The sequence below is a fragment of the Carassius carassius genome, chromosome 18 (assembly GCF_963082965.1).
Source record: "Carassius carassius chromosome 18, fCarCar2.1, whole genome shotgun sequence".
NCBI lineage: Eukaryota > Metazoa > Chordata > Actinopteri > Cypriniformes > Cyprinidae > Carassius > Carassius carassius.
Window position 1 is genome coordinate 8,507,768 of NC_081772.1, and position 14,256 is coordinate 8,522,023.

Here is a 14,256-nt window from a genome sequence, read left to right on the forward strand (position 1 = left end):
AAAGAAAAAAAATTATAAAATTAACCTGGACATTCTACTAAATATTTTGCCTTCCAAGAAAAGATATTTCGGAACAATTCACCTTTGTTTATTTAGTTTTTATCACTGTACATTGTGATATATTTTTTTTCAAAGATGTAAAAAACAAAACTATTTCGGTCTATTTCAAAATTTCATATTAAACTCAATGGTACTTCTTGTTTCTTTGTAATTAATTTCTGCAACAATTTTTGTAGAGATAATACGTATATTGTATAATCAAACCTCCTGTTACAAAAAAAAAACTGGTTGCCATTCAGGTAAAACAGTGATCTGTATCAAAATAAGTTTAACCTTTTAAATATTTCTATCTATTTAGCTATTATTGTGCTAATGTTTTGTTTTGAGTATTTACAAGTCTCTCTCTAATAATAAAACACCATTATACAGTAAATGTTCATTTTAGGCCCTCTAAGAGCTAATTTGCTGACATACAGTAAGCTAGTCTTGGTTATTTAAAAAAAGAAACATCTAACAATCTTTACCAATCTTTAACAATCTACTTTCTTCTTTTAAAGGGCTCATATGACATTGCTAAAAAGAACATTATTTTGCACTGCATAAACTTAAAACCATGTCTGCATTTGTGATTGGAGAAATGACAAAACAAGCTCTAATCTACACTGCTCAAAACTCAGTTTTGAATAATCAGTGTCAAATCCTTTACATATGAAATCATACTTACAGACTGTGATTCAGAAGCGCAAGACTGTCCTTGCAAAGTTGTAACTGTCCCACTTTCTAGAAACAGACACCGGCATTGTAGGCTACTCTCACAGAAAACAGTCCTCGTCCTCAATAAAATGCGCTGCACACATCTGAATATTTAGATTGAACTGTTCTGGAACAGTGTTGTAAATACAACTTAACCACTGATTTCTAGTTGTGTCCTCTTTTGGAAGACCAAAAGAAACACAACGAAAACAAAACACACAGCATGATATGGTGCCAGCGGCAACAGCGGGACTCAAAGTTACATCTTCTTTCTTTGCTTGAACATTTGGGCGGTGTTATGCAAATCTTCCCACATCGTGATGTAGACGTGGGGGTGTGTTTGAATGAGCCATTTTAGGAGGGCGTGGTTGACTCTCAAATTTTAGAAAGAATATCTGTTTGGATTTGATTCTTTAGTCTTTGCAGCTTTACAGACCTTCTTTATGCACCAAGTGCTTGTAACACTCCAAAAAGAGAAAGGAAAAATTTAAATCGCATTACATGAGCCCTTTAACCTTAGAGGCTTTCAGCAGGTTGATAACATGCAAAAAGGTTAATATTAAAGAATGTTAAATGAGATAAATGTTTAAAAATAAAATGAAGAAAACGTAAAAAATTATATTTGGGGGAAACCTTTCAATGTAAAATTTCTGATGTACGTATATAATCATTGCACATGCCCTGAAACTATCATGCTACTGTATGTCTGTTATAAAAATATAAATGAAACTCAAGAGACTCAAACAGTGCATCGGTGCACATTTAATTTGATAATTAATAATAATAACATTATGCACTCATTTCGTGTATACTGTGTATAGCTATATCTATATATTTTGTTGTTTATCTGTGACCATACTGTTGTATAGATGTGTGTGTGTGTGTGTGTGTGTGTGTATGTGTGTGTGTGTGTGTGTGTGTGACCAGTTTCAATAAAATACAATAGACTGAACACAGACTTGTTGAAAAGTGATGCCACTTTAGACTTCAAGCAGATGATATAAACATTGTGGTTCTGTGAATGCTGGAATAGAATACAAACAAATAATAATAATAATAAAATAAAAAATACATAATATTTTCCACATAATTATTTTTTACACACACAGATGAACTTTATAGATGTGTTTGCAGAGTGGCAAAGTTAGGCAGGTGTGAACTGTTGATGACTAAATTGCACAATAACAAATTGCCCAGTGTCCTATCACAGGCCCATTGTGAGTTCCTGTCATTTCCTCATATCTCAATTGGAACTTCATTGGCTGGTCTCTGTTTCAGGGAGGCAGAGATGGAGTAGAACCTGGGAAAAGCAAGACAGCTGCATTCAGTAGCTTTCAGTCAGTTAGCTGTTTTTGTTACGTTCAGCCTAATCAAGTCATACTAGATTTTATGTCAAAAATCTTTCCAACGAGCATTAAAAAATTATTTGACAATATTTGATGGTGTCCCCGAATGACAATGAACATGTAAATGCATCACATTCTTGTTGCATACCAACAAATCGATAAAGACAGATGTTTTTGTATTCAGAATTTCCATTGTTTTAAGAGCTCTGCAAAACCAAATTTGTAAAACAACTACTATTATATCGAAATATCAGCAATGTGTTGCTTAAAAAAAAGATATAAGAATACGTGGTCACTTTTGCATGGCATAAATGGAAAATAATGCCATTTTCTGCAGCTACAGAAAATCTTCCTGCAAAGGCTAACAAGGCCATGCTAACCAGGTAAAACTTCTCGACACAGGTAACTGTTTTTAAGTAACTTAAAGATAGTGTCTTAACACAACACTAATGAAACAAGACAGACAGCAAGATGCAGCACAGCAGCAAAAAACATCCACCCACAGTGGGATAAGCATTTGCATATTGCACATTGATTCATAATATAATGATATAAATCAGAGGAATAATTCATGATCATTTGTATACATGTACCCAAGTATTTTATGTTCTAATTAAAAGTATTTTAAAGGAATAATACCCTCAGGTAAGATGGAGAAATTGGTGGAAATTACTTTTGCAATAGTATTTGCAATTGCATTTGCATCAGAATGAGAGTGCAGACAGCTGATAAAAACATTACAATAATCCACAAGTAATTTTCACGGCACCTATTCACTGCAGAGGATCTATTGGTGAGCAAGGGATGCAATGATACATTTCTCTACATCTCTTCAAAAGAAGAAACAAATCTATCTCGGGTGGCCTGAGGGTGAGTAGCTACATTTTCAGCAAATTTAAGTTAAATACTCCTTGGATGTAGGATGTACATACAGTATATTAAAATGTGAGAAGAAACCAATTCTTCCCTCATTTTTCTAGAATTTGAACATAGCACATACCTTGATGTCTTGCAGTGTTTCTTTTTACTCCAAGCTTGAAAGCAAGATGATTTTGCACACTTCTTCTTACAGTCGATGACTTGGTATATGATTGGATTGTACATAGCAGAGGACTTGGCCAGCAAAGTTGGCACAACAGAGACTGAGATAGGCACTGAATCAGGCTCTCCAAAAGCAGACACCACCGATACCACAGCATAAGGGATCCAAGCTATTAAAAACCCAGCACAGATCAGCATCGCCACCTGGAGGACACAAGTTGAACCATATAAAAAATGATATGGCATTTCTTTATTTATTTCTTTATTTCTTTATTTTCAAGGATAACCCCTTGAGATGCATCATCTCATTTTCGAGGGGGTCCTTTACATTACCATGAAACCAGCATCAAAAATGGAAAATCATAATTAAAGTAAATACAACACAAGACTATAACAAACATTTAAATACAGTAACATTCACATTCATATACATGCACACACTAACAATGCTCCCAATCACCTAATCCCTTCACTTTAGCCCATACCATAATCAAAGAAAATCAGTGAGCCAACTGCGATCATGCAAATACAAGAGAAAAAAAGAAAAAAAAGAAAACAAGCAGTAAATATGCTTACATACTTCACTATACGCATACAGGTACATAAAAGCAAACATATACAATATAAACAAAAATAATAAATAAAATTAAAAGAAAGAGAGATCAGAAACAGGAACACGGTGTTTGAAAATAAGTAAGAAGAGATGATTTGAAAACATAAAAGGTAGTTATAGATCTGAGCGAGTAAGGAAGATTGTTCCAGTCTGATGGAGCTTTAAATTTGAATGCACGACGACCTACTTCTTTGCAAATTCTGGGTACATAAAAGAAGAGCTGATCCGTATGCCTTAAATTGTACTGTGTATTAAAAGAAATTAGGTAACATTTCAAATATGGAGGGAAATGCAAATGAATACACTTAAAAATAAGTAGTAACCAGTGAAATTGCCTTCTTGACTTGGGAGCCAGCCAGCACAAAGACTCATACATTTGGCAATGATGGGTTCTATAAGGACATCTGAGCACAAATCTACAAAGACTATTATAAAGTACAGAGATAGGACAAAGATTTGAATCAGTAGTATTCCCGTATATAGTATCAGCATAATCAATTATTGGAAGTATCAAGCGCGTAATAATTCTTTTTCGAACTTGTTGTGAAAAGCAATCAACAGAGCGATAAAGTGACTTCAATTGACCATATATTTTCTTGCAGATTGAATTAATATGAGCTTTGAAGGAAAGCTGAGTATCAAGCCAGAGACCAAGATATTTAAACTCTTCAACTTTTGTTAAAGCTGTTCCATCGAGAAAACTAATAGACCAGCTTTTAGATATAGGCAAAGAATTAGGTCGAGTGCAAAACAACATAGTGTAAGATTTGTTTTTGTTCAAGAGGAGTTTATTAGAAGAAAACCATTTTTGAACTAAGTTAAAGTCAGATTGAAGAGAGTATTGAATTTGTGCGATGTCAGAACTGGATGAATATATTACGGTGTCATCTGCATATAAGTGAATTAAACTATCAGGTTTTATTTGCGGTAGATCATTAATAAAAATGGAAAATAAGAGAGGACCTAAGGATGAACCTTGTGGAACTCCTTTATCAATAATTTTGAAGCCTGACTGGCTGCCTTGAAAAGTAACGCATTGACTTCTGTGATGAAGAAAAGAATTAAAAAATAATAAAGAGTCAGAAGAAAGACCAATAGCATATAATTTGTCTAAGAGAAGATAATGATCAACCATATCAAATGCTTTGGTAAGATCAATAAATATAGCACCTGTCAGCATATTACTGTCTGATGCTGACAGTATGTCGTTTGTGAATTTTAAAAGAGCAGTGGTGGTTGAAAAATTTGATCGAAAACCAGATTGATGTGGAGATAATACATTTTGGTCATTAAGATATTTAGAAAGTTGATTAAAGATTAATTTCCAAATGGCATTTCTGATTATTAAAACAGGCAAACCTTAGTCAACTTCATCTCCAAGATGTGGTTGTTCTTGTTCCGTGTGTCGAAATGAGAGACTTCTTTGGCTGAGGATTTCACCTTGGAGATGATCATGACATAGGAGAAGAAGATAATGCAGGTGGGGAAGATGAGGCAGAAGAAGAGCATGCACATGACAAAGCTTTGGCCAGACACCGAGGCCTGGGTCAGCCACCAGTCCAGCGTGCAGGAGGTGCCAAACGGCTCAGGTGCGTAGTTGCCCCAGCCCACCACTGGCATGGTGGCCCAGAAGGCAGCGTAGATCCATGTAAAAACCACAGATAGAAAGGCATGATGCCGTTTGAACCATGAACCTGATGGCAGAGTAAACTGATGTTAGTAAAGCTAGCTGGACAGCTAGAATGATAGATAAAAAAAACAGAATGATGGATAGAACAAAAGATAAACAGAAATATAGCACAATAGACAAAAATTCAGACAGACAGAAATAAATATTGATAGAAAAATAGAATCATAGACTAATAGAATAGATATAACAACAGACCCGGACTCACAGATACAACAGTTAAGAATGACAAGTAGGCAGATAGAACGATAGAAAAAACTACAAAAAGATAGATAGAATACAGATAGAATAGATATAATAGACACAGACAGATACAACAACAGATAGAATAACAGACAAAAAGAAACAGGACGATACATTAAAAAAAAAGATAGAATAACAGACAAATAAACCGCCTGACAGACACATCAATAGATATGATGACAGATAGATGGATAGAACAATTGATAGAATGGCAGACAGATAGAAATATAGAATGACAGTTAGACAGACGGATAGAATCACAGACGAACAGATGGTTGGCTCATTTTAATTACCATATTTTAAATGACAGATCTTCAAGTAGCGGTCTAAGCTGACAATCGTCATGGTAATGAGACTTCCGCATCCGAAGAAAAAGCCGGCCCAGCCGTAGTAGCGGCAGCCCTGCCAGCCAAACAACCAGCGATGGGAAAAACTAGACACTATGAAGAATGGTTTTCCAGTGACTGAAAAAACATACAAAAAGAACTTGACGTTAAACAACCATAAGAGGTTTCATAAGCAAACATCACTGACAAAAGAATACTTTTGTTTTACAGCAAGCTCTCAGGGCTATTTCACAGAAAGAAACTGGGAGCAACCAAGAGTACCTGAGCAGTATCCATGTTTTGGAGCAATGACCATATAGATCAAATAAGATCTCATTCATGTCCTTAAAGGAAAACGCCACCATTTTTCCATATTCCACTATGTTCTTTAGATGAGTTGATATGTACCTCTCCCATCTCAGTGCGTGCACTCAATCGCTGTTGCCACTATGCTAGCATTTAGTTCAGTACCATTCATTCTTTAGGATCCAAACATGTATGGCAGAAGAGCAATTTGCTGCACTTCGACCTCAGCACTGTAATATCATCACTCCTGAAAAGTACTCTTCCACCATACATTATAATTATAATTTTTTATCCGCTTTCATCGCCACATTTTATTTTGTCACCATACTTACTCATGTAACCGTCTTTAAATAGGGAAAACATGGAAGCGTTTGGTGGCTTCTAAATTCATCTGTTTGGATCCTTAGGAATGAATGGTGCTAAGCTAAACGCTAGCATAGCGGAGCCACGTGCTACAGCGATGATTGTACGCACTGAGATGGGAAAGGTACGTATCAACTCATCTAAGTTGAGGGAAGAACATAGTGGAATAAGGAAAAACGGTGGCGTTTTCCTTTAACAATAACATTCGAGAGCGCAGCAAAGTGCAAACTATAGTTCATGATGTTTCTTAACTACTCAAAATGGCTCTTATATCTTTGATTACTGTCTCTCTAAAATACCTAAATTTACATTTGATATATGATGCAGATTCTCATCAATACATATAGATTACATATATGTGGACAAAAAACAAGGAAGAGTAGCCAGAGGTGGAAAGCACAAGATGACCCCAAGTCAAGTCATGCCATGTGCATGACTCCTGGGAAACAAAAGCCTCATTATTTTTTAAATACAGCGATGTCATCCTGATAATAGGTGACAAGTTTAGCCAGTCTTCTTCAGTGACATTTTGGAAGTAACTATTGATTTGATTCTGAGTGTTTAAAACTATAAATCATATCTGATTTTATATATCTAAAATTAAATTTACATATACAAACTATATTTTACTTAAATATACTAGCATGTAGTCAAGGTGGTCATTAATTACACATGAATTCATATGACTTGTGGTATAATTATAAGTTAGTTAGTTTCTTGATTATTGATGCCTTAATCATCATTATTTCATATAATATTTAATTTAGGCATTATTACATGATTATTCGTGTACATGATTATAAGTGTTACCACAAAAGGGTATATTTGAATGAAAATTGAGCTGTAAGCAGCATGTAATATCATCAGCAGCATGTCACTGCACCCCTGAGGAAGTGATACTAAATATCCTCTAGGTGGGGCTAGAGTAAAAGTATGAATGCAAATATGTTGATCTTTAAAGAAGGAACAAAGGCCAGGACATTGGAATCAGTGGTTTCTTTTTACTGGGGTACAAACCCCAATGAAATAGCTCTGTGACCCATTAAAAAAGTACTGTTAGATTTGTCTATAATGGAGATTATATTATACCAACTTAAGAAGAAGAATTTTCCCTGACAATATTTCAGCAATCATGTTGTGTGTTTTCTATTAGACATTTAGTGTCAGAACTAACAAAACTACATTTGAGAATGAAACACACTTTAATCAATCACCATAAGAACTTTATGATTTTTACTAAAGCTAACATAGTTTTTTCTTTTTCTTGTTATATGAAGGTCACACCAAACTCTTGGAAATTTACAAAATATCTTCATGGAACATGATCTTTTCTTAATATCATAATGATTTTTGGCATAAAAGAAAAAACAATAATTCCGAGCCATTTAATGTTTTTTTTTTTTTTTGGCTATTGCAAAAAATATACCCCAGCGACTTATGGCTATTTTTGTGGACCAGGGTTACAACAGACTTTTAAACAAAAGGTGCAAAATCAGACAGATGTGTTCATTTTAAACACTAAAATAAGAAAAAGATGACCAGAGTAAGGAAAAGAGAGTCAATCAAGGCATTAATTTGATCTTTTGTTCACTTATATAACCTTGTGGCTTAAAATTTGGTGTATGATTTATGGAGGTGCATCATTTCAATAACAGCAAATAAATCAGTAAGGAGGAAAGTGACAAGTATCATAAAAGAGGCAGAACTGAACCTTGGCTGATTTACTGCCATGTTGTCAACTCAGAACATAATGCCCAAAGCCCAATACAAGCTATACTGAAAGCCTTATAGTATCTTCAACACACACACACACACACACACACAGAGAGAACACAGAAGACAGAGAATCCTATAAACAACAAAGAGATCATTTAAGTCATCTAATACATCATTTTACTTCTATTTCACTTTATAAATAAGAATTCATTGTTGAAAAGCACATCCGACAGATGAAAGCAATATTTCAGCAGCATGACATCAAGGCAGTCAAACTCACAGTCTCACCTGATATGCCAAAGTCAAACACAGCTAGGTTCAGTGTCATGAACTCTGGCGGCTTTAACTTGCTCTTCCGTTTGATGGTCTTATATATGACATAACCATTTCCAGTGGCTGACAAGATACCTGTAAAGCATAAAAATAACTGTTGTACCGCATGTTTTCTCCCAAAGATGTAAATGCACACACAGTACATAATACCTTTTTAAATAGTGAACAAAATTTGACATTGATGCTGTTTTTAAAATGCCTGAAAAAAGTATTGGACCTTAACAGTCTTATTCAAAAAAGCTTTTTAATTCTTTCCATTATATTGAGTCATTTGTATCAGTTTGAGTCGCAGGTGTTTGCGAGCTGTCTATTTGTGGAAATACAATGACTGCATATTGAGACTTCTGTTGTACCAATTATTTTTAGAGAAGTAATAAGAGTCGAAGGTTGCTGGTTGTCCCATTTCCCAGTGAAAGGGCAAAATAAGGTCACTATAACAAAAGAGCAAAGTGATAGTTAGTCTTTTCTGGTTACAGCCACAAACATTCAAATTAAACAATGTTTGCATTCATGTTATTCCTCTTTTCTCTCTTTTTGATTTTGGATGATCACATATGTGCCTGCTAAAATGTATTTCTCTAAAAAGAGCTTTCAAAGTGTCGTAAAATTGAATCACATAAAACATTTATTAATCAAAATCTTATGTTCAATCCATAATGTCCAAGGCCCCTTTTTGAAAATGGGATTTCCTAAACAGAGGTCATTGTGAGGAGTGCGGTACATACAGTAATTTCACATCTTGTCCTTTTGTGTCAGCTGACTGATGCAACACTTCAAAGAAGATGTTTTATTTCATGTGACTACTCAATGAATTCTTTCACTTTCCTGTAGTCTGCTGTTCTCATATGATCATGAATCAATGTGCACGGATCACGCACATTAACATCACTAACAGATACATGTAATGCTCTTAAACAGTCCATCCATAAATGAAAATACTGCTGTTCTCATATGATCATGAATCAATGTGCATGGATCACGCACATTAAGATCACTAAAAGATACATTTTATGCTCTTAAACAGTCCATCCATAAATGAAAATACTATCATGTTGTCTAAAAGTCTAAACTGAACCATGTTCATCACTGGCATATGTTGATCTGTATGTGTTACTGAGAGTAAATGTCTAATGCAACACCTTCTGACTGATCCTGTGATTCAAACAGAGGAGAACAGACTGTGAAATACAACAAAGAAGAACTATTGATTTAGACTTTTCACTGAATCACACACATCTTTCAGGTCAAAAGAGAATTTCCATTACATGGAAATCTTGGCAAAGGAAACTATCTGAATTAAAAAAAAAAAAAAAACGATGCACCGTCCTTCAAAGAATAGTTTTAATACCATGGTTGCTGATTGACGACTGTTCTAAATTATGTTTTGCTGAACAAAAAAATGATTATCAAATTAAATTTTTCTAAAGCATATTGCACAAAAAAAACAGACATGCATTGGCAAAACATTTTCAAATAGCACTTTTCAAAAATGTATTGCATAAAAGACAGACATTGCTTTGGCAAAACATCTGAATTATTTTTAACAACTATGCAGATCGGGCATACCAATCATTCTCTTGGAGAGGCCATGCCAATTAGAAATGATTTAAAACTGCCAAAAATAAATATACAGTATCTGAAATATATTTATTTCATGCTAAGTATACTATGGATACATTTACATGTTTATGTAGGCTACTTAAAAAATACCCTGCATTTTTTATGTATACTAAACTGGTATACTTAAAGTCTCCTAAATTGGAACAACTAATTTTGTACCTAATGTACTTTAATTGTGCAAAAGTAGTGCTGGAGTCCAACTAAACATATACTGAAGTATATCTGATTGTATTTAAGTGGAACTATTGTAAGTGTACTTCATGTACACTTGAAATATCTTGCATTTAAAGACCGATATTACTTAAAGACCATATAATCCTTGTCAACAGCGACATTAAAACACATTTTAGGCTTAATATTAAGAAAAGTGGATTGTGCACAAGTTGTACTCCAAATAAAGTTCAAGTATATTTGTTATATATCATTTACATGTCAGTAAATATTTTTAAGTGAAAGTTGCAAGTCAAGTTTTGGTTCTTTCTTAAGAATGCACCTTTTAGGATATCTTTAACATTTCATTTAAATGTTTTTTTTTTTTTTAATTCAGAAGGAATTAAATACATGTTGGCAAATAGGCATTCATAACACCTAGTGTCAGAAAAAACTCTATAATGTGCTTATATATTTTATACGTACTATTACTATTGTTAGTCAATACAAACATCTTCAAATGAAATCCATCAATTCATTAATAAAGCATGGAGAATCTTGCAGAATATTTTCTCTTTTGCCAGAACACATGGCAATGGCGCACACATATTAAAACAAACTTATTAAAGCCATATTCAGTTAAGTTGCAGTTCTACGGGTGGGCTTTATTCATAAAGCACCATCAGGGTTTGGACCCACTGTTTTAAAGATTATGTAAATGTGTCTACTCCCAAGACTGTTCATTAGCATGTAGGCCCTACCAACCAATATGACGTTAAGTGGTTCTTATCCAAGGCTGTTATATGTTCAGGAAAGATTACGTAACAGAATAAATCTGATTGCAAAACCTCATTCTCTGACATCACTGAGTGTCTGTAAGACATCTGATGCTTTTATCATGTTATTGTTGGTAACCCAAATACAATGACATTTTCAGTACATTAAATTCACTACAAAATTCACTACAGATACTTGCTTGAAGACATTTTACAAGACAAACTTCTTAAAATCAACAAGAAATAAGTACAATCATACCCACTAAAACTCTAATTATTATTATTAAATGATTATTTCTGATCTTATCCATGACAATTCACATGCTGCTTACAAAAAACTTTCACATCAACAACCACCTTGCACACTTACCGATGATAAGGATGTAGAACGCCGCCACTATGTCTGCCTCCTTGGACAGCTTGGAAGCAAAGGGATCTCCTCGTAGAAGGTAATGTGGGACGTAGCCCGAAGGGATGGTCTCATTCTCCATTAGTGCCTTACTTAGGAGTGTGATTACTTTCCTGCAGAATAAAATCAAAAAAATCTAAATAAAAAATGAAAACAGATTCATCTTTAAACTCAGTTTTGAGACATACTGTAAGCTGGATGAAAGCCATATCCAACAGTAAATATAAATGTATTCACTTATTTGTATATTTAGACCACTAAACTTTCCATTGACTGCTTAATGACAGTCCTTGAGAATTGTTGAATTTAAGTATTTATTTAACATTTTAAAAAATTATATTAATTTGGACAATAAACCAATTTAGTTAGTTTTAGTCCGAAGACAAAAGAACATGTAGAAAAACTGCTACATCAGGATTGTTATACAACATTGTTTTTGAAGAGATTGGAGTGTGTCTTCTTTTTCCCGCCAGGCATTTTAGGAGAATAGCAGAAGAGATTACTAGTGCAATAGACAATAATTGCTTCCCATTGCAATAATGTTACATGTGATTTTGTAGTCATCATATCACATTTTTGTTTTGTGAGTCCCATAGACTGTTTTTCCAAAAAGGTGAGGTCATGTCAAAAGAATGCTATTATTTGGCAGTGGCAAAGAACACCTGTCAAACACCAAACAGCCAACGACAATCATTTATCTAAAACCAATTAAAACTACAACTAAAATGGACACAGTATAGCATTTCCTATCACCACTGTTAGTCAATATAAAGCTTCTAGTGGATTTATGGAGGAAAAAAAACCCAGTAGGCTTAACTTAATGAGCATTCGCTACACTCTCAGGTGACACACAGCTTTTGCAATCATCTCCCATGAGATCAGAGGTGATGCTGCATCCATGTTTTAGTTAAAGCCCCTCCAAACCCGTGTTAGGAAATGTGTGAGGTTACTAAACAGTGAATCTCCACCCCAAAATAAATACATTTTCTAAATAATTAAATCTCATAAAATCAACTGAAGTTCTAAGAGATGATCACTTGATGCATGCGATGATCATTTCAAAGCTGTCACATGCCAAGTCAGTTTTTGAGTTACATTCATAAAAAAGGATTCTAATGTACAACGACGAACCACTCAGAACTAAAAAGAGAAATGTGACTTGCTATAAAGAGCAGTAAAGAATAACTGCTCTTTTGTTGGAGGAATCAGAGTGGGACGCTATAAAAGTGCACATCTGTCTGATATAATGGTTTTATGTTCATTCACTTAATTTTGTATTAAATTCTGTTAAAATAAACGTACAGAATCACAAGTTATTAAAAACACAGAAGTCGATTTCTGTATTGTATTAAATATTATAAATTCCTGAGCAATTATTAATATCATATCTGTTCAAATTTATGCAAAATCAGCAGCGATGACGCCAAATCCTGCACTTACTTCTGGTAGTCTATGTGTTGACTTTAAAAAACTTGTTTTCATATCGCAATGTTATTCTCCGCAAATAATTGTGTAATAACAACGCAGGCTAGCCCTGAAAACTGTCTGTATCTGTCAGCTGTAATGATGTACTGAGCATCTTAAAACAGAGTATCATTCGTTTGAAAATGCAAAGAACAAAAAACTATATTGAAACAAGACATTGCAGGACAGTATAATTTGAATAAAATAAATAACCCACTCATTAAAGTTTAAGCAACAATGCTATCAAGGCTTCATTTGAAACCTTTGTTAATTTGAATCATTATGACTGAGTTCTCACAGATGTATGATCGTAAACAAAGGCACAAAAACAGACGCAACATGTGCATGTAACACAACAATAACCGCACGAAAGCGTTCAGAATGCCACTGATGTTTCCCGAGAAACAAACGCTTACCTTGCTATAACTCTTCAACCATCCCGATGGATCTGAGCACTTTTCTCTAGTCTGGAAATGATCCTAAAATTGATCTGATAACTTCTCCATAATCCACGTTTTTAAATCACACACACAGCTGATTCCTTACGTTATTATGTTGGTACGCTTCAGTTGAGCGGCTGTTGTTCTGGCTACTTCTCTTTCTGATGATGATGATGATGATGATGATAGTCGTTGTTCAGCACGGTCCCTTAGAGCTAGGAAAAGCAATGAGCGATTATCTACAAGAAAGTGGAGCTCAGTTTGTAACGATAAATAGTGGCTGGTCAAAGTAACCGGCGACTTAGAAATCCAGTCAGCTCTGCACGGTTTCCTCCACTATTGGTAGTTCACACATGCTGTTGCACTGACAGTTCTAATCCGTAAAGCCCCGCCCCTCATGTGATAGATCTGTCAGTCATGCAATCATGTGTTTACATAAGTGTATAAATCGTACGAATGGGATGCACAGCAATGTATATACTTTTCAGTGTCGGTATTAATCATAAAATTATTATAATAATTACATTATAATGAATTGCGATAACAATGTGTAAGTAATAACTGCAAAACCATAAAACACAAGCTCCACTCTTCACAATGGTAATCTCCAAAACTCCAACCGTGGAGACTCATCTAATCCACAACACAACAAAATATGCAACACTAACAA

At 34.4% G+C, this 14,256-nt stretch overlaps 1 protein-coding gene across 2 annotated transcripts; it reads right to left on the reverse strand.

Annotated features, from left to right (window-relative positions):
- Positions 1-1,895: 1,895 nt before the first annotated feature.
- opn5 (opsin 5) lies at positions 1,896-13,932 on the reverse strand. 2 transcript variants are annotated; one of them, XM_059497939.1, is made up of 7 exons: positions 13,693-13,932; positions 11,644-11,795; positions 8,683-8,802; positions 5,977-6,147; positions 5,113-5,447; positions 3,100-3,344; positions 1,896-2,053 (listed from the first exon to the last, which is right to left on the reverse strand). In XM_059497939.1, the coding sequence occupies exons 2-7, from the start codon at positions 11,762-11,764 to the stop codon at positions 1,990-1,992; spliced, it is 1,056 nt and encodes a 351-aa protein (XP_059353922.1). In that variant the 5' UTR covers positions 11,765-11,795; positions 13,693-13,932; the 3' UTR covers positions 1,896-1,989. The 2 variants fall into 2 exon arrangements, with proteins under 2 accessions (XP_059353922.1, XP_059353921.1); XM_059497938.1 differs by having other exon boundaries at positions 13,563-13,932.
- Between the last annotated feature and the right edge of the window lie 324 nt (positions 13,933-14,256).

What these genes read in the sequence shown, in the direction of transcription:
- opn5 (XM_059497939.1), bottom strand. Translation starts at nt 11,764, where the DNA reads ATGGAGAATGAGACCATCCCTTCGGGCTACGTCCCACATTACCTTCTA. An exon ending in GTTCTACATCCTTATCATCG is followed by an intron (nt 8,803 to 11,643) that starts GTAAGTGTGCAA and finishes TATGCTTTACAG; the next exon opens with GTATCTTGTCAGCCACTGGA. An exon ending in GTTTGACTTTGGCATATCAG is followed by an intron (nt 6,148 to 8,682) that starts GTGAGACTGTGA and finishes ATGTTTTTTCAG; the next exon opens with TCACTGGAAAACCATTCTTC.